The following is a 19,104-nucleotide window of genomic DNA, read 5'->3' as shown; positions in this document are numbered from 1 at the left end:
GAAAAAAAATAATAATAATTTTTTTAACTCACTCAAGGGTTAAGGTTCAAAATCATGACCTTCAGCTTGGGAGACTGCCGCACTACCACCTGAGCAATGCCCCTCCTACTGTTTGCTTGTTCACCAAGAGACCAAAGTTCATTTTTGGTCATTTGGAGTTAGGAAGATTCCATGCAATCATGGAATGAGCTGCAGCTGACAGGAGCGATATACTGGGAGAAAGCAGGAGCTGCATGGCTCAGGGAGTAGGACGGCTGTCTCCCAAGCTTAAGGTCGTGAGTTCGTTCCTATATTAAGTCACTTTTATTTTTTATGTATTCAAATTCTTTATTTTACTCTCTTCCAAGTGTAAATATTACTCTAAAACCGAGTCTATTTGGTCCCTATCTAAGCCAAATTGACTCTACAGAATTTACTGTGTATAATAACGAAGGCTGTCAAAAGGAGAGTGTTAATTCTGGAGATTCATTTACATTCTTTAAAGCGTTAAAAATTCAACTCAGTAACACAAATTAAATCAAACTGATTTAGTTTGAGTAAATTTGTGTTACGGCCTGTATCCTGCACCCAAACTTAGCCACTGGTGCGCAAATGGACAAACACGGACTATAGGTAGTTTTACTTGCTTGATGCTTGTTGGAAAACTCTCAAATACTGTTTATCAATACAACCAAACCTGGAAGTGAGACGTTTTGAGAATTTTTTGTATGCCAAAAAAAGATGCCTGTAAATCTAAGTCAATTTTGATCATTTTGTTCAACAGTTGCATTTTACAGAAGAGGAATTCTATCCTAGGAATTCTATTCAAGGATCAAAGAAAGCATTGATTCTAAATATAGTTTGTCTTTGATGATTTTACATTAATTCCAAGATTTTACTCAAGACATTCTGTTACAAGCTTTGTAGAAAAAAAAGCAGATGTAGAAAAGTACAATAAATCGCGATTAATTACGGAAAATTTTGCATTTAATTAATTTAAAATATTTAATCGCTTGACAGCACTACTAAGACCGTACGTGCGTTTTGGAAATATATAGACAGCTCAAAAGTAACACATGAATGCCATTAAAAAAAACAACTGTTATATAATTTAAGTTAAATATTTTTTGAATAATAATAAATGATTTGATATTTTTTATTTACAATATATATTAATGCCATATTTAAAGTAAAACATTTTTCTGTGAATATACTGTATATGGCAAATTTTCAGTTTTTATTGATATTATACAACATCATTATAATGCCAAACTTATTATTTTCAAATAAAGCAGTAATGATAGCCAGCTTAAGTGTGATGATAAATATAGAAGCTGAAATTGAGCTTTAGGAAAAGGGTCTGGCTTATTCACCCATTTTCATAACGCTTGTTCACATTAGGGACACAAATAAGCTGCAGCTTCAGCCAGCTGATTTTGGGCATGAGACGGGGTGCATCCTAGATCGGTCACCAGTTAATCCAAGGCACATATAAACACTTATATTTCCACCAATAGATGATTTAGTCTGTAATCAATCTAATGTGCATGTGTTCATGATATGGAAATAAGCTGGAGTAGCCAGAGAAACCTGAACTCCAGAACTGACACGGCTGTGTTATCCACCAGGATGCCTTGTCCAATAACAGTGCCTATTAAACACCACTAGGTGACAATAATGTTCACACCTCCGTCTTCCCTCTCAATTACTGTACGTGTCTGATACATGATGCGTCTTCAAAAAGTAAGTAGTTTGACTTTCTTTTAGTCGTGTTTTAGGATAACTCAATTACCTACTTGTATAACAGTTCAAAATGCTGAAATGTTACCTCTCTCGGCTTGCTCTATAATGTGCCGCAAGGCTTTCTTCAGACTGTTGGCCCGCAACATCAGCTGCTCCCGACTTTTGAAGAGCGACTGCGGGAAAGCGCCACCAGTGCCACCTTTCTCCGTCTCCTCTTCTTCCAGCTTCTCTTTCAGCGCTGTCAGGCTCTCTTCGCTGGCGGCCTCCTCTTCCACTTTCTCCTCTTCACCCTCCGCCACCTCCTCCTCCTCCCGCTCCTCCTCCACGATAGGAGGAGTGGCGTGGGGCAGCGGCGGCAGGGCCTGGCACTCCGTGTTGAGTGTTTGGAGGAGGGAGTCCAGTTTCTCGTTCAGCACGGCACACTAAGGAAGTGACATACAAGCAAATTAAATGCAATAGATGTAGGTGTACCTCATGTTGTGACTGTAGAGGTTTTTTTTTGGACGCACCTTGAGAGACATGGCGTCACACTCCTCGGCATTCTCTGTGCTTTTTTCATAGGCTTTTCCTACTTTGGTGACAAAATCCTTCACTGTTTCACACAGGATCCTGAAAAAGGATGTTTGTATCAAAAATACTGAAAATTAACATGTGAAAGCACAGTATGAACGGTATAATTACCACCAGATGAGACTGTTCACAGCAGAAATTGGATTGTTGAATTATTGGTGTTAAATATTTAGGAGTTGATTTCAACAACCCAGAGTGTATTTTTAACACTATCTGATCTAAACGGCGGTCAGTGTAGGTGTTATGACAGAGCTGATTTATTTAGTGTTAAACCAACTATGCAGAGAGTTAATCAAAGTAAGCTCCGCCCACTTGATTTGAACAGCTCTGCCGCAGAGACCCTTGCTAATTATTAATTAGTTAATGTACCTGTTGTTTTTATTTAATAATATTATTTTTAATTGTTAAACAATCAAAGACATGTTAAATGAACTGTTTTAGTGTTACTATACTACTACGACTGAAAGTGGTAGTGTGTAAGATGATTTCTTGTCTCACAACAGCAACAGGGAGAGAATTGTCATGGAATGGCTTCACACTTAAAGTGAAGTGAGTACAGTATAATCATAATAATTTTGAATGCTTCAGATAACAGGTGCATCCAATCATTTTTTCCCGTATTTTGTGTATTTGTTAAAAGAAAACACTAATATAAAGGTAATCAAAGCTAATTTGTGTAATGGTTGTTCCTACTGTGAATAAAAACAAATATAATCAACTGGATTATTTTAAACACTTCTGGAAGTGAACCCCCCAACCACACACACACTAATCACGTTGTTAAATATATATCAGCAGTATTGGGGGTTTGTATTCACCCATTTTTATTAGAATTTTCAACAAATGCGAAAATAAAACTGAATGGAAACGCTAGAAATTCAAAAAAGGGCCCACAATTTTCCAAAAAGTTATTACACTGAGAGGGAATGGATCTTGAAGCGTATCTGAAAATGCTAATTTTGTCTAAGGAAACAGGTATTGCGAATAAACACTGACAAGACTGGATACACGTCACACGTTCTGACCGGATATTACGTCACACGTACGTTTGTAGTCACAAAGCAATGGTGGACGAAAAAGTAAGGTATTTTTGGGTAGGACGATGAAACAGAAATCTTTTGGGAATTAATTGAAGAAGCGAATATTAATGCAATTTTAGAAGGAAAACAGCAAAAAAAACAATACATTTTATTAAGAATTACAAAAGCAAATTCATATGATGTCATCGCACGGCGCAGTCATTCCTGTTGTTCTTTTAAATTACTGCTGGATCCCATCTTTATGGTACGAACCCAATTCCCTTAAAGATGGGACACTAAACAAATTGTGAATAAAAACTGAATGCAATTATGTGGAAGTGCCAAATTTTAATATTTTATTCAGAATAGAACATAGAGAACAGGTCAAAAGTTTAAACTGAGAAAATGTATAATTTTAAGGAAAAACTATGTTGGTTTTAAATTCCATGGTGTCAACAAATCTCCAAAAAGTTGGGACAAGGCCATTTTCACCACTGTGAGGCATCCCCTCTTCTTCTTACAACAGTCTGCAAACGTCTGGGGATCGAGGAGACAAGTTTCTCAAGTATATCAATAGGAATGCTGTCCCATTCTTGTCTCTCTAACTGTTCAACTATCTTGGGCTTTCTTAGTTGCACCTTCCCCTTTACGATGCGCCAAATGAACTCTATAAGTGAAAGAAGTGGACTGCAGGCTGGCCATTTCAATACCCCGATCCTTTTCCTACGCAGTCATGATGTTGTAACTGGTCTGGCATTATCGTGTTGAGAAATGCAAGATCTTCTCTGAAAGTAATGATGCCTGGATGGGAGCATGTGTTGTTCTCCAATCTGAATATACCTTTCTGCATTGACGAAGCCTTTCCAGATGTGGAAGCTGCCCATGCCACACGCACTCATGCAACCCTATACCATCACAGATGCAGGCTTATAAACTGAGTGCTGATAACAACTTGGGTTGTCCTTGTCCTCTTTAGTCAGTATGACATAGCGCCCCAGTTTTCCACAAAGAACTTCAAATCGTGATTCATCTGACCACAAAACAGGTTTCCACTTTGCCACACTCCGTTTGAAATAACCCCTGGCCCAGAGAAACGCCTGCGCTTCTTGGTCTGCTTTAGAAAAGGCTTCTTCTTTGTACTGTAGAGTTTCATTTGACAACGGCGGCCGGCACGGTGGATTGTGTTCACCCACAATGTTTTCTGGAAGTATTGCTGAGCCCTTTCTGTGATTTCCTTTACAGTGCCGTTTAAGGGCCCGAAGATCATGGGCATCCATAATGATTTTTCGGCCTTGACCCTTACACACAGAGATTGTTTCAGATTCTCTGAATCTTTGGATGATGTTATGCACTGTAGATGATGATTACTTCAACCTTTTTGCAATTTTTCGCTGGTAAACATCTTTCTGATATTTCTCCACTATTTTTCTGCGCAACATTGGAGGAATTGGTGATTCTCTACCCATCTTCACTTCTGAGAGACACCGAGAAGCTCTTTTTATACTCCAATCAAGTTGCCAATGGACCTCATTAGTGGTAACTGGTCTTCCAGCTGTTTTCTTATAAGTGCAATTGACTTTTCCAGCCTCTTATTGTTATCTGTCCGAACTTTTTTGAGATTTGTTAGCACCATGGAATTTAAAATCAACATATTTCCCCCTTAAAATTATACATTTTCTCAGTTTAAACTTTTGACCTGTCATCTATTTTCTATTCTGAACACAATATTGAAGTTTGGCACTACCACATAATTGCATTCAGTTTTTGATCACAATTTGTATAGTGTCCCAATTTTTGGGGAATTGGGTTTGCATATACCGCCACCTACAGCAGCGGAGTCCCCTCTCAATATTTGCAAAATGAGGACAGATGGAAACGGGCATAAGTTGTATGTCCATTTTGCGCATTTTCACAAAATTCCCTTAAAAATTTCGAAACATTTGGATGGAAACCTGACTAGTGTTACCTTGTTAATTAACTGGCACATTTAAAAAGGTTAACTTAACTATTTAAAAAGTGTTAATTCAACTCTGTTGAGTGTGGCGCTACATAAATCCAGAAAAAGTGTTGAAATTGACTCTGTGGGAGTCAACATTCGACTTACCTAGTATGGATTTGCAACAGTGTGGTACTTATGCAAATCAATCAATTAATCAATAAAAAATACAGTACAGTAATCCTTGTGAATGCTGCTTTTTTCATTGGCGGCAGGTATGATTGAACTCTAACCCTTCTGCACAGTGGCAAACAAGACAGAAAGGTAAAAACAGCCCAAACAATTGATGTTGATTGCCTTGTCTGCTAGCTACCAAAGCTTAACTTTTATTTGAAGTTTATCTAGATTGCTTCATAAGAATACAGTACTCCAAAAAGTATGATGCTTTAGTTTGCACAACAGTGCACTACAAATACATATGAAATAAACAGCTTTCAGTGCCAACATGCATCCAATTGCACCACGCTCATCAAGACATAATGGCTGACCGGCGCCGACCCGGGCGTCTCAGCGAGTCACTTACTTGGCAGAGGAGATGACCACAGAGTGCTGCTCCGAGTTGAGGATCTTGGTGAGATGAGCTGCCACGGAATCTTCGTAAGCTGAAATGTGAAGCTGCAGTGCATGTAAATGATCATTAGTACATCCTCCATTTGCGTATCCAAATGTAACAAAGCTACATGTCTGTTGGTGTCCAAACCATACACTACCTGGCAGCCATCGGCACCCTCGGGCGTGGCAGGGCAGCTGTGCTTGGGTGGGATTTTGATCTCATAGGTCATGATGCTCCAGCGATCCAGCATCTTGGTGCTGGCGCGCTCCAGCTTCTCCAGGGTCTGCGGTAGCTGCGTGTCGTCGTCGCATGACGGGCCCCAGCCCAGCACGCGCGCCAGGTCGTTGCCGGTGCCCAGCGGCAGCACTCCCAGCTGGCACTGGAAAGCATTGCAACAGCATTGAGTTGGCCTCGTTTAGTATCATTTTTTGCAACAGCTTTGCAATAACTGTATTAAAGCTGTCTAATAGCTGCCGTGAAAACCTGAAAGTAATTGAAGCCCACACAAATTTTTTTCGAATTGTCTATACAGTAAATGTCACAAGTTGGCGACAAAGCACTTTTTTTTTTACATTAGACAAGGCAATGGTCTGACTGAAGAACTCTCATTTCAACACAGTTCTTTGGCACCAAGATACCACAAGATGGTGCCATAGCAATTATTTAATATTCTACATGGCTTTGGCTTGAGCACAAAAATAGCACATTTTTGAAATTTTCAATGGAGAACAGATAATAAACCAAAACCCCAAACCAAAAAATGTATATAAAAAAAATCAGCACCTAAGTGAATTTACAATTGCCAATATATGGGCATTCACTGAACTTTTATGGCTATAGGAAAAGGCAAGGCAGCTTTCTTTATATAGCGCATTTCATAAAAAAGGTAACTGTGCTTCACATATTTAAAAGTACAATATTTAAAGTATTCACAAACAAAAGAGTTAGACATAAAAATTGTTTTGGTTGTCAGGTATATTGTTGTATACATGTTATACAAGTAAAATGGAAAATATAGAGTATAAAATGTACCATATTTCCATAAGTAGCTTGAGGGATTAATTTATTGATACTAAAGTGAAGATGAGAAGTGACATCTATTATTGAGAATATATCTACAGCAGTATCTTCACTTGTCCCAAATTACGAGTTATTCGAGTTGCAGGCTTTTGCTTGGTCGATTTTTTTCTTTGTCTCTGTCTTTTTTTTCTTTTTACTATGGGCAAGCTTCAGATGCTTTCAATATTTTTAGTAGTTTTTATTATGATACAGTAAATACATATTTTTATTGTCTTAATTAGGATAATTATCTATTATTAATTATTATCTATGATGGATGCAGACATTCTTTATTTAATGGGCATAAGGCTGTTATTTTCACAAACACACTTGTCATATTCTACAAAACATAAGTTAGGTCAAGTGAAAGCGGAGTTTAAAAAAACACAAATGCAGTATTTTGGACTGAGGCATGAATTAATTAGCCACGTCATCTGAGAGACTATTTACGTGGCTCTATAGGTGCTGTTGTTTTGTTAAGCAACACACTTCAAATTGGCTCAAGAGTGAATTACACCTTTTATAATTACTACCGGGAAACTCAGAAGCGTATAGTGAGGGGCTCTATGTCTTCAGTCTAAGGTGGATGACAATTCTTTTATTACCTGCTTGTGTAGGTTGAGTTTGTCGATCTCCGACAGCACCCAGCCCACGCTGCCATCACCGCCACACACTAGGATTCGGAAGTTGTCAAACTTCTGAAACAGGCGGAGACTGAAAAAACACGTGTACATTATTGGAAATGAAATTCTTTATTATTTGGTAAGTTTTTACTGTATGTACATATACTGTACACTTCTACAGTATGTGTCTATATATTACAGTATACACATCCATGAGACACTGAAGTAGGTACACCTGCACAAACATCTGAGATCTAATAATGAAGCTGTATTGAAAATTCTGCCTTTACATACAGTAGATAGTAAACCTCACGTTTGATAGACACTTTTATTGTTGTGCAGTTGTAGCGAACAAAGCCGTCTTTCAGTTTGTCCCGCTCACCCAAGGTGCGGCCCGCCATTGACCAGGTCAAACACTTGTGCTGGGTTGAGCAGCTGCTTAAAACGCCGCAGGAACTTGACTCCTTGGTTGTCACCGCTTTTGGAGTTGACGAAGACCAAGAGGGGACTGGCGCAGGATGGGGGACAGGTGGCCTTCCAAAACCCTGATGGAAAATTTGCAATATATATATATATATATTCTTAGACTTCAGAATTCAGAATATTTGTTCATGTCAAACTATGATTAGAAAAAGAGGAGGATTAGTGTGTGCACTGGATACTTTTTTTGAAGATGTCCTCATAACATTAGTTTGCCAAAATTAAAACATAACTCTTTAAATTTGGTGGGCAAAAAATATTGATCACAAAAGCCTTTTGAATTAAGCGATTAATCGTGAACAATCAAAACTCTAACGTGATTAAATAATTTAATTGTGTGACAGCTCTCTCTCTCTCTCTCTCTCTCTCTCTCTCTCTCTCTCTCTCTCTCTCTCTCTCTCTCTCTCTCTATATATATATATATATATATATATATATATATATATATATATGCATGGAGAACTGTCCCGTGCAGAGAATACCTAATATTTAGACTTCCACAATGAGCATTCCACTAACGTTTGTTTCTTTGGCATCACTTCACTCAAGGATGGATGGATGGAGGTGGGGCTGAGAGGAGAGAGAGCGATGGAGGGAAAGGGTAGTCACGATGCTCCAGCACGTGCTGCCGTCTCTCCCGCCAGCCAATTACGAGCAATCCCCCCCTCCGCATCGGGGCACACGGGGGCTCTGGCACGCGAGAATGTGAAGCGAGAGAGAGAAGGTATTCAAACTGACTCGCCCCACTTTGAGATTTCCACTTATTCTCCTTCTGTTCAATAGGATTCCCCATCATCCCTATCTCTGTCGCCATCGACCATTTAGCTGATGCAAGGATTTTTACACACTCACTGTTGTGTGTGTGTGTGTGTGTGTGTGTGTGTGTGTGTGCGTGCGAGTGCGTGCCTGTGTGTTAAACAGTAATTCAATCCAGCTCTCATATCAGGTGGTGATACCCATTGAGAAGGGCTTTGTTTACATAGCACATTGAGTTTACATACAGCAAACAGTGTCACGTGGTTGGTTGTGATGTATTTTGGTATGCTTGGAATGTTTAATCATGATTTGACACTTTTTGTATTAAAATGTAATGCTTGAGGTGCGTGTAACTGTACTTAATTTTGTTGAGTCGATTTTTGATAACCAAAACTAGCGCTCTGACTCGCACCAATTGAATTACCATTCGCCATTCGTGTTTACATCAGCGATTGATGTTGAAATCGATTTGCATCTTGTGCTTTCCCGAAAAACAAAGAAACAGTTATACTCCAACAGATGAAAACCCCAAGTTGATTAAAATGGTAAATGGAGTGCACTTACAGTATATAAAGCACTAAATGTACATCCTATGGTGAGTGCCCACAGAGCTTTACAAAGCCTCATATTCACCTACTTATTAACTTAATCTATAGAACTGTAAAGTATAGCGGCAGGCAACCACTAGCTTACCGAACGCTGGTGGTTGTTTTCCTAATGGCTTTCTTTAACCAGGATGCCTCGCCGCATTTTGAGGGCTGAGAATAGCGCCTAAGTTTGAAGCAGTAGATTTCTGGCCATTCAAACAGTCATACTTCTTCCAAGTATTACCAGTGTTCATCCAATCATTTACAAAATTGAACCAAAAATTCTAGAGACGAGTGATGCTAAAATGCAAAGCTTTAGAGTTTTCAACATGGTGTGCGCGCAGACCATGAGGAATTACTTTGGACGATTCACTATTAAAAAAAACAAAGCTATACAAGGGGATGTTAAAGTTGTATATGTGTGTGTGACCTACCATCGGAGTCAATGCTGTTGAGGGCCGTCGGGGGGATGATGGAGACTTTGCACTGACCGAGAGGACACTTGCGAGGGTACAGGTCCATGCAGGCTGTGTGTACCTGGAATTACACAAACACAGGATTCAATACTTTTTGATTGTAAGATATATTTGATTGATGTGCAGTATTACAAAAATGGCCCTCCTTGAGCTTAAACTTATCATGGTGGAGGGGTGTGTGTGTGTCCCAATGATCTTAGAAGCTAAATTGTCTGGCAATAAGCCACTGGCAGGGTCATCCATGGTAAACAGCTCTCCTTCTCTGCATTGAGAGGAGCTAGATGAGGTGGCTCGGGCATCTCATTAGGGTGCCTCCTGGGTAGGGTACACCGGCAGGAGGCATCAGGGATGACCCAGGACACCCTGAAAGCCTACAGTATGACTACCGGCTGGCATAGAAACAATTCTCCCGAAGGAGCTGGACGAAGTGGTTGGGGAAAACAAAAAAATCTGGGCTTCCCTGTTTAAGATGCTGCCCCCACAACCCGACCCCGCAAAAGCAGAAGAAAATGGATGGATAAGAAGAATATGTTTGCGTGCAAGAGGGAAAATGTAAGATGCCGTTTTATTTATTTATGACTTTTTTTCCCGTTTTTTCCATGTGACAGATGTCTTACCATGGCTTTACACCAGAGGCAGCGCCAGTCCTGCAGCCTCAACACACTGCCGCATGTCTTGTCACACACGGCACACTTGGCACTGACGGGCAGGTTGCCCTCTAGCCACTGGTGAGGCATCGCAATCTGTTGGTCACACATACGCACGTTTTACGACCACAGCTAAACATTATCATGTGGTCAAATAAATGACTATACTGTGATATTATTTGTGTTTCATGATGAGTAAGCCTGCTCAGTGGATTTCATACAATACACACACACTTACCCCATCCTCATCCTCAATGATGTCTTTGCCAATGGAGGCCAGCGTGGTCCATTTGCAGTTGTTAGTGGCTCTAACTGCGCAGCGTTTGTGGGCCTTGAATTTACACACTGAAATGCCACCCAAAAAGTTCACGCACATATATTATGAGTGTGTACATTTTCATTATAGGTAACGTTCAGAAGTGTTGCATTTTTCCCGCAATTGGTCCCTTAATTAATTTTACAGGGCAGTCATGTCATTAGGTACACACAAAAAATCTAATGGTATGCAATTTCAATACAGATTGTGTTTATTATGATGGTTGTAGTTTGCAGCAATGAAAATGTTTTATTTGCAACCTTCCCCTTTAAGGAAAAGTTAACTGTTTATTGAACACAATAGCATACATTATTCAGCCAGTAGCAGACTACAAACACTTGAGCACATACTGCACCAATTAATGTACTTGATTGACAGGTGTAGCAGGGCATTTTTCCAGCTGGAAGCCTTAATTTACATATTTTGCAATTTTTTAATTTAATCAAATTTGTCAGGCGTGCAAACAAATAGGCCTACTCCTATTTTGGTATGTCAAATTTACATGTTTTTCCTGCTTTTTTGGGGCTTCAACATCAAAGGTTATGAACCCCTTGGGTGAGATACAGTTAAAGGATCTTTGTGCAGTTTGTCACTTTTTTACTCATGACTGACACCTCTGGTCCAAAGCGTAACTTCAGCATCTGTGTCAGGCTCGTTCATGGTGCGCGTACAGTACGTGCACGATCTTAAAGCGACAGCCACAGTTGACAAACGCAGACATGACTTCAAATGAGAAGAAAAACTAGTCAGAGTAAAACAGTCAGGGCTCTTTGTACTCATCTGGGCATTGTTGGAGCATGCACCATGAAAGGAAATAAAAGCATGTAGAAAAAGCTTTCAACATTACCTTTTTAAACGGCACAATGCACCTTTAAGCAATAAATACACTAAAATCAATTGTTTTATGCATGAAGAGATTGAGCAACACAAGTTTAATGTGCGCACCGCAGGCTGCGCTGATCATGAAACATTCAGATAATGTTTCACAAACATTTGCCACCTCACCCCCCATTCCAAAACACACGTATACACGTGCTGGTCATTAAGTGAACGTAAACAAAAATTGTGCCGTAATATCCGGGAGCAGTGATCAATGTTTCAAGTCTAATCAACTGCTAAACATTATTAGGAAGCATTAGAAGTGCATTAAGACAATGCACAGAACATGATAGCCAAAACATCCTTTCGGTGTGGCATTAAAATGGAGACTTTATTGTCTGTGTGCGCGCGCACGTTTGTAAGTGTGTGTATACACAAGCATGGTGTAGCTAAGGAGCACAAATCAATCTCTGCCTCGACAGCCAGCCAAAGAAATCGAAGGGAAATCCGAGTCGATGATTGCTGTGAGAGATTTGTGTGCTCCTGTCACGTTCACTTTCTAATTGTCTTGCTCACGCTTTTCCTCTCTCTTTCTCTCTCTCACCAATGTGAAGTACTGCTACTATAATTTCTTAATTTTTGGCTTAACTTAAACTTCCCAAAACTTAAAAACACGTGTTAACATAAGATGCAAATGTGTCATTAGTTAAATGTAAGTATGCCAATTGTGCAGCAATAAAGTTAGTGTTCAGATACACCACCAGCGGCCGACACATGCACCCATTCTCAGAAAAACATCAGATAAATGAAAGACAAAAGGATGTGCGGCTCTGCTTCCTGTCACTAACACTTCACGCCAGCGAGAAATATAGCGTGGCGTCACTGACGTGATCATCTGCTGGCAGATCATACTAACGCAAAGAGACGTGTGAAAAGCTTGAGTCGTGCTCATTTGACACGCGACGGCCAGCAGGCAAGTGTTTACTGCAGCTCACATTATTATTAACTTCAAGACAAAGTTTGTTGGAACATGGCAATGATAGCGCTCGTGTAACTTGTGTTACATTGAGCGTATGGGAAGTCATACTTTTCCGACCTTCAGTGAGGAAAAGAGGAATGAAAATGACCAACTGTTGAGTTGATTATTAATTTCTGCGAGGAGCTTTGCTTAACCAAGTCGTACTCCACGTTGTGATTTTGCTTGTGTAGTCAAACACGTTTTTGTACGATAACTTCTAAGTAGCTGACAATTTGACAGACAAACTTTGGTGTGTTTGCCACATGGAAACATCTGCAACAGTCACATCACTCAGGCAAGTTAGTATGCAGAATCACAAGGAAAGAAGGTGAGGCTAGGGATAGCCTAAGGCATATCCAAGTGTTGAGAGTTTGTCATTCCAATGCACAATGTTCCCCCGCTATCCTGCCACCAATTACAAAAGTCTGTGAGTAATCAACACCCCTTAAAAAGGTTTATAATCGTGCATAGATGTCATAAGATAGATAGAAAGATAAAGTACTTATATATATTTTTTTGTTTTGGCCTTAGGACAAAAACAGCGTTTAGTAGGGCTGTGCATGTCTCACTCACAAATCTGTCTGCCTGCGTCGCGATCAAATTCACCATAATTGCATTAAATTACCGACGCCATTACTTAGACATGGACATAGACTTTAAACCACCACCAACATGGCGTTTTAACATCTCACTGCTAAAAGACGCAGAGTTTGACAAAATTATAAGAAAAGAGTGGGCAGACTTTTTGGAAATAAATGACTCTCCAGACCTATCGCCGAAAGCAGTAATTAGAGGTAAAATTATATCATATTCATCTTATAAAAAGAAACAGGAGCAAAAATTTGAAAAAGACTTGGAAGATAAAATTAAACATTGATGAGTACGCAATAAACCCAAACAACCAAATATGGACTGACTTACAAAATACAAAAATACAGTTAGACGATATGCTATCTAAAAAGACAGAGTTTATAATACAACAATTGAGATACAACAACTTTGAATATAATAACAAATCAGGTAAATTTCTTGCAAACCAACTTCAACGCAATCGGGAAAAATCTCTTATAACGGCAATTAAAGGGACAACTGGTGAATGCACACAATCACCAGAAGAAATAAATCAAATTTTTTATAACTATTACCGGAACCTATACTCAGAAACTAACAAGCTTTAACCCTGAGCATATTGAGGCATTCCTCAGTAGCTTAAATATACCTCAGTTAACTACTGAATATAAAGATATGTTAGATGCGCCACTCACTATAAACGAGTTGTACAGTGCTCTAGATAGTATGCCTAATGGCAAAGCACCTGGCCCGGATGGTTATCTGGCTATATTTTTTAAGCGCTTCTGGTTAATGCTTGCTCCACTATTCTTAAAAGTAGTAACAGAAATCAAAACTAATGGTTACATACGCCCACACATGAATACAGCAGCAATTAAACTTTTATTAAAGCCAGAAAAAGACCCCACCCTTCCATCAAGTTACCGTCCGATTTCACTAATTAACACTGATATTAAAATTATCACTAAGGCTTTCACATCTAGACTAGAAACAGTAATCTCAACAATCATTCATAGCGACCAAACAGGCTTTATTAAAGATCATCACTCTACTAATAATATTAGGAGACTCTTTAACTTTATTAGCATGTCACAGCGGCATGATAAAAAGGCAGTTATTATATCATTGGATGCAGAAAAAGCTTTCGACAAAGTTAACTGGTCCTTCCTCTTTGCTGTTTTAAATGAATTTGGCTTTGGGAAATCATTTATCCACTGGGTGTCAGTATTATATGATTCTCCTAAAGCTACAGTTACTACTAATGGGATTATATCTCAGAGTTTTACTCTACAGAGAGGCACAAGACAGGGATGCCCACTGTCCCCTTTATTATTTGCAATATTTATTGAGCCACTTGCATTAGCCATACGCCAGGAAAGAAGGATTCAAGGAATTCACTCTGGTGTAACAGAACATAAAATTAATCTATATGCCGATGATATTTTACTTTATTTAGAAAAGCCTGCTATTTCGTTAGGGGAAGTATTTAACTTAATAACTAAATTCACAGTTATCAGACTTTTCTATTAACTGGACAAAATCAACACTTCTACCTATTACAGAAAATTCATGGAACCCTGCAAGCCAGGACCCACACTACTCATTTCCTGTAGGTAATTTAAAATACTTAGGCATAAAAATCTCACCTAAATTAACTGATTTAATTCATTTAAACTTCTCTCCACTTCTGGATAACATTTATAGTGACTTGGAGCGCTGGAATAATCTTCCTATTTCTCTAATAGGACGAATAGCCACCATTAAAATGAAAGTTTTACCCAAAATAAACTATTTTTTCTCAATGATTCCATTTAAACCTACGGCTAACTGGTTCCAGTTGTTGGACTCAGCCATTACACAATTTTACTGGAATAAAAAAAAAGCAAAGATTAGTCTATCTACTCTTCAAAAAAGTAAATCCAAAGGTGGTCTAGAGGCACCAAACTTTATGTACTACTATATAGCTAACCAGCTACAATATATCATTCTATGGGCACAACCCAACAGAGATACTAACTGTTGGCTGGAACTAGAACAGAAGGATTGTAATAACCTCAGACTTCTAGATTTACTCTTTATTACAACATCGATTAAGCGACATAATTGTTTTAAAAACCCAATGATTTCCGCCACCCTGACTGCCTGGTGGAAGGCACTAGAATTGACAAAAGCCCAAGTGGAGCCCTGTGGGCTTTCTCCCCTATGGCATAACCCTGACTTTCAACTTAACAAGCATTCGTTTTATTTAGGTGTGTGGGAGCAGAAAGGAATTACACATCTCCACCATCTCTTCTCAGATAATATGTTTATATCATATACATCCTTGCTCCAAAAATATAAAATAAAAAACGGAAATTTTTTACATTATCTACAAGTTAAAAATATGATAAAGAAACAAATTCCAACACTTCGGGGTACGCTCCAACCGCCTGTTTTAGCTAAAGATATTAACAAGCTTTCTCCGACAACAACAAAAAAACTTTCAAAAATATATAAGTTACTTTCATATACTGATAAAATGTCTTTACCCATCTCAAAATGGGAGACAGACTTGTCTATAGCGCCGGAATCTGACTTTTGGATTCAAGTTTGTGAAAACGCATTTAAAATGACAAAACACACAAATTTACAACTTATCCGATATAAAAGTATTCATAGAACATACATTACTCAATATATGATAAAGAAAATGGGACTCTCAGACTCTGAAATCTGTCTCCAGTGTTTATAAAACACTACAGACACTTATTTTCATGCTTTATGGTTATGTACTCCGGTTATGTATTTCTGGACTAAAATCTTAGAATTCCCCCCCTGGCTGGGCGTGGGCGGGTCTGCCCCTCTGTTGGCTGCTGGGTGGCGGCTGCGTCTTGGCCGTTCCCTGGGTCTCTTGGGGGGTGCTGCGTTGCGGGGCTCTCCCTGGTGTCCGGGGCGGCGCCGCCCCGGCGTGGTCCGTCGCTCTGGGCCCGGCGACGCGGTTCGGGGCCTGTGGGCCGCCGGGGTGCCCCGTGGTCCCCTCTCCCCTCCCCCTTGCTGCCTCTCCCTCCTCGCCTCTCCCCGCCCGTCCTCCGCCTCCCTGTCCCTTCTCCCTCGTCACCCTTCCTCCTCCTCTCCCCCGCTCTCTGCGGCCCGGTCGCTGCCTCCTGCCCTTCTTGTCGTCTCCTTCCCCCGTCCTTTCCCCCTCCCCTATCCGCCTTCCTCCCCCTCCCCTGGGCCGGGGGCTCCATCCGTGGCCCGGCTCCTGCTCTTGGGTTTGCTCTCCGGCCGGTGGCCCCTGCGGGGCCCGGGAGTCATCCTTTGGCTCTGCCGCGGCCTGGGGGGCCCTGAGGTGTTGCGCTTGCTCTGTCCTGGCGGGGGTCGACGGCTCCCCTCTTTGGTGGAGATTTTCATGCACGCCAGATCCACCACACTAGCATCTATCGAAACTCAGACACAATCTTCCTCAGGTCATTGAATCGGTGGAGGCTGGTGTCTGTGGATCTCACTCCGCTTCGTCTGACCTTCCTTCCTTTCCTCAGTCTCTCCTTTGGTCTCTTGAGGTCTCCCTGATTTGTTGAAATTTAGATGTCTCTGGGGTTGGTGAAGGACTCTGGTTGGTGGCCTGGTGGGTGGTGTCTGGTCGGTGCTGGATTTCTCTTTCCTTTATTTTCTTTGGTCCTTTCTCGGGTTTCCTGACGGCCTCAGGACTCTGGCTGAAAGTGTTCGGTTTAGGGAAATGGTATGGGATTTATTTTTTATTTTTATAGGTTTTAGGTGAACTAATGAATGCACGCACGCACGCACATACACATATTCACCCACATACAAAAAAAAAAAAAAAATACAAAAAAAAATATATATATATAGATATATATATATATAAAAAAAAAAAAGGAGAGCAATGATGATGACATGTCAAATCAGTAAAATTACCGAATGATCAATACTGAGCTCTCCAGAAAAATAAAATAAAAAAATAAAAAAATAAATAAATAAATAAAATAAAAAATTACTTAGACATGGTTCCAGCAGGAGTAAAGTTTAGACGACTTTCGTTAGATGCCCTGGGCGCATATCAAAGGAGCCACCCTTGGTACGGCGAAAGAGCCAGCATGGCACACAGAGAGATGAACCACCAAGGCTTGTTCGAAAATCAGGATACGCCAGCATTTATGCAAACGCCATCTACAAAAATAGAACCCTGTGTACAGGGCAACATATTCCACCATGCAACATGAAAAATTAAGCTGTATAACACCACAAACTACAGCCACGTGATCACATTGTTAAGTTATTACCAATACTAAGCATTCTTATTTCTGTAAATAAAGAATTCACTATGGAAGCCTGTTAGTGATTCTCATTAGATTGTGCATGTGTACCTAATGAAGTGTCCCGTTTTTATTATTCACATAAACACACCCATTGTGTTTTTTTTTTTTTTTGTCACATCCTTGACAGTTAATGTGTGTTTTGGCATGTGTTTACATACCTTCGCAAGAGAGGCCGTGAGACGTGACCCCAGACAAGCTATCTTTGCAGACGTTGCAAAAGGTGGGCCGTGCGTGCGAGCAGGCGTACCAGTTGTGCATCCCTGAGAAATGTTCCACATTAAACTGAGCCGTCTGGCAAAGAAGAGGTTAGAATAGGTTGGCAGCACCGGGATAGCGGATACAAACAAACAACAAGGCAAGCACATTGAACATCATCATCCTAGCAATACAAGAAGATTATCTGTAAGAATACGAGATGAGCATCCATCATCAATCAACGAATCATGAATAATTTTGTCAATAATATGAAATTTGATGTCTTGAAGTTACTCAGACATGATGGATTTCAGTATGGGATCAAAACCAGCAGAGACGCTGTTGATTCAATCTCATCTAATTTGCTGTGTAAAATAAAACAACATGACATCAGCTGTGGGAAGCCGAGCTGTGCATAATTCTTCTCCTTAATATGGCACTAGTATGGAAACAGGAGTTCAGAAAATAGAATAACTGATTCATTGACTTCTTCTCTTGTTAAATCCTCAATGTTAAATCATAATTCATTCAAAGAATAGAAATGTAATTGTTGCAAAACTGTGGCTTTAAAAAAATAATTGATAAGGAGCTAAAATATTTCCCCCTGAATATATTGTTAAACTAACACCATTATCTTATTAACAAAAATATATTTGGAATTGAATGTATGAAAAATATTGCTCCCTGGTCCCAAGAATGTTGCATTATAGTTTGAAGAGCTTTCAAAAATAAATAACTTTTTTTTGGGGGGGGCTTAATATATTCACTCCAAAGTTAACAAAAAACTAATTCACATAATTAGAATTCCATTTAACGACCAACTATCAATAAAATTCAATAACCTTGACAGCAAGTAAATAGTGTGTCACAAAATTATTTAGTGATTAGACAAGTTTGTCCATGAATGAAATGCACAGTTGCAGACAGCCAAAATGTAGACCACCAGACATCCTCCAATAGTATGATACTGTTTATGCATCAGCTTTATTAGGTATTCATTTTAACAACACTGGATACTAAATGGAATTTCTGTGTGCATGTGCCTAAATTCATCAAAATTGAAGAAAGTGATACAAGTCTAAAGTAGTTACAAACATAATTTGAATGAGACAAATAAAACTGTTACACACACACACACACAAAAAGTCCAATGAGTGTCACTATGCTAGTCAACGATTTAACAAAATGGACACCTGTTCAGCAAGAGCATCCTCTAATGGACGTCCCCATGTAAAAATGAAGTGTGTGCGTTGTGCTCGCAAATATTACTTTCGCTTGAAACTTGCTTTGATATACATAGGCGCAATTAATCGCTGTTGCCGTCTTGTACTGTTGTCGCGTGCGTGTGCATGTGCGTACCCCCCCCTGTGCGAGCTCTGGGGGTG

General features: G+C 39.8%; 1 protein-coding gene and 1 long non-coding RNA gene across 12 annotated transcripts in view; one reads left to right on the top strand and one right to left on the bottom strand.

Moving 5' to 3' along the window:
* dgkh (diacylglycerol kinase, eta) overlaps positions 1 to 19,104 on the bottom strand; it is a 79,931-nt gene that overhangs the window by 27,462 nt on the left and 33,365 nt on the right. For 10 of the 11 annotated variants that reach the window (XM_077579851.1, XM_077579853.1, XM_077579858.1 and 7 more), the window contains 10 exons: positions 17,683 to 17,815; positions 10,727 to 10,833; positions 10,459 to 10,584; positions 9,800 to 9,902; positions 7,925 to 8,087; positions 7,525 to 7,633; positions 6,018 to 6,239; positions 5,831 to 5,922; positions 2,232 to 2,331; positions 1,808 to 2,144 (listed from right to left, as the gene is read on the bottom strand). In XM_077579851.1, the coding sequence (XP_077435977.1) occupies positions 1,808 to 2,144; positions 2,232 to 2,331; positions 5,831 to 5,922; positions 6,018 to 6,239; positions 7,525 to 7,633; positions 7,925 to 8,087; positions 9,800 to 9,902; positions 10,459 to 10,584; positions 10,727 to 10,833; positions 17,683 to 17,815 (1,492 nt within the window). The remainder of the gene's footprint in view (positions 1 to 1,807; positions 2,145 to 2,231; positions 2,332 to 5,830; positions 5,923 to 6,017; positions 6,240 to 7,524; positions 7,634 to 7,924; positions 8,088 to 9,799; positions 9,903 to 10,458; positions 10,585 to 10,726; positions 10,834 to 17,682; positions 17,816 to 19,104) is intronic. The other variant, XM_077579861.1, reaches the window with a different exon arrangement.
* On the top strand, positions 190 to 10,566 carry LOC144060372 (uncharacterized). Its single transcript, XR_013295912.1, has 3 exons — positions 190 to 272; positions 8,572 to 8,746; positions 10,450 to 10,566. It is a non-coding gene; the product is annotated as an uncharacterized LOC144060372 (long non-coding RNA).

This window comes from Vanacampus margaritifer, chromosome 11, assembly GCF_051991255.1.
Source record: "Vanacampus margaritifer isolate UIUO_Vmar chromosome 11, RoL_Vmar_1.0, whole genome shotgun sequence".
Lineage (NCBI taxonomy): Eukaryota > Metazoa > Chordata > Actinopteri > Syngnathiformes > Syngnathidae > Vanacampus > Vanacampus margaritifer.
Note: the sequence above shows the minus strand (reverse complement) of the source record. Positions and strands in the feature narration are given on the sequence as shown.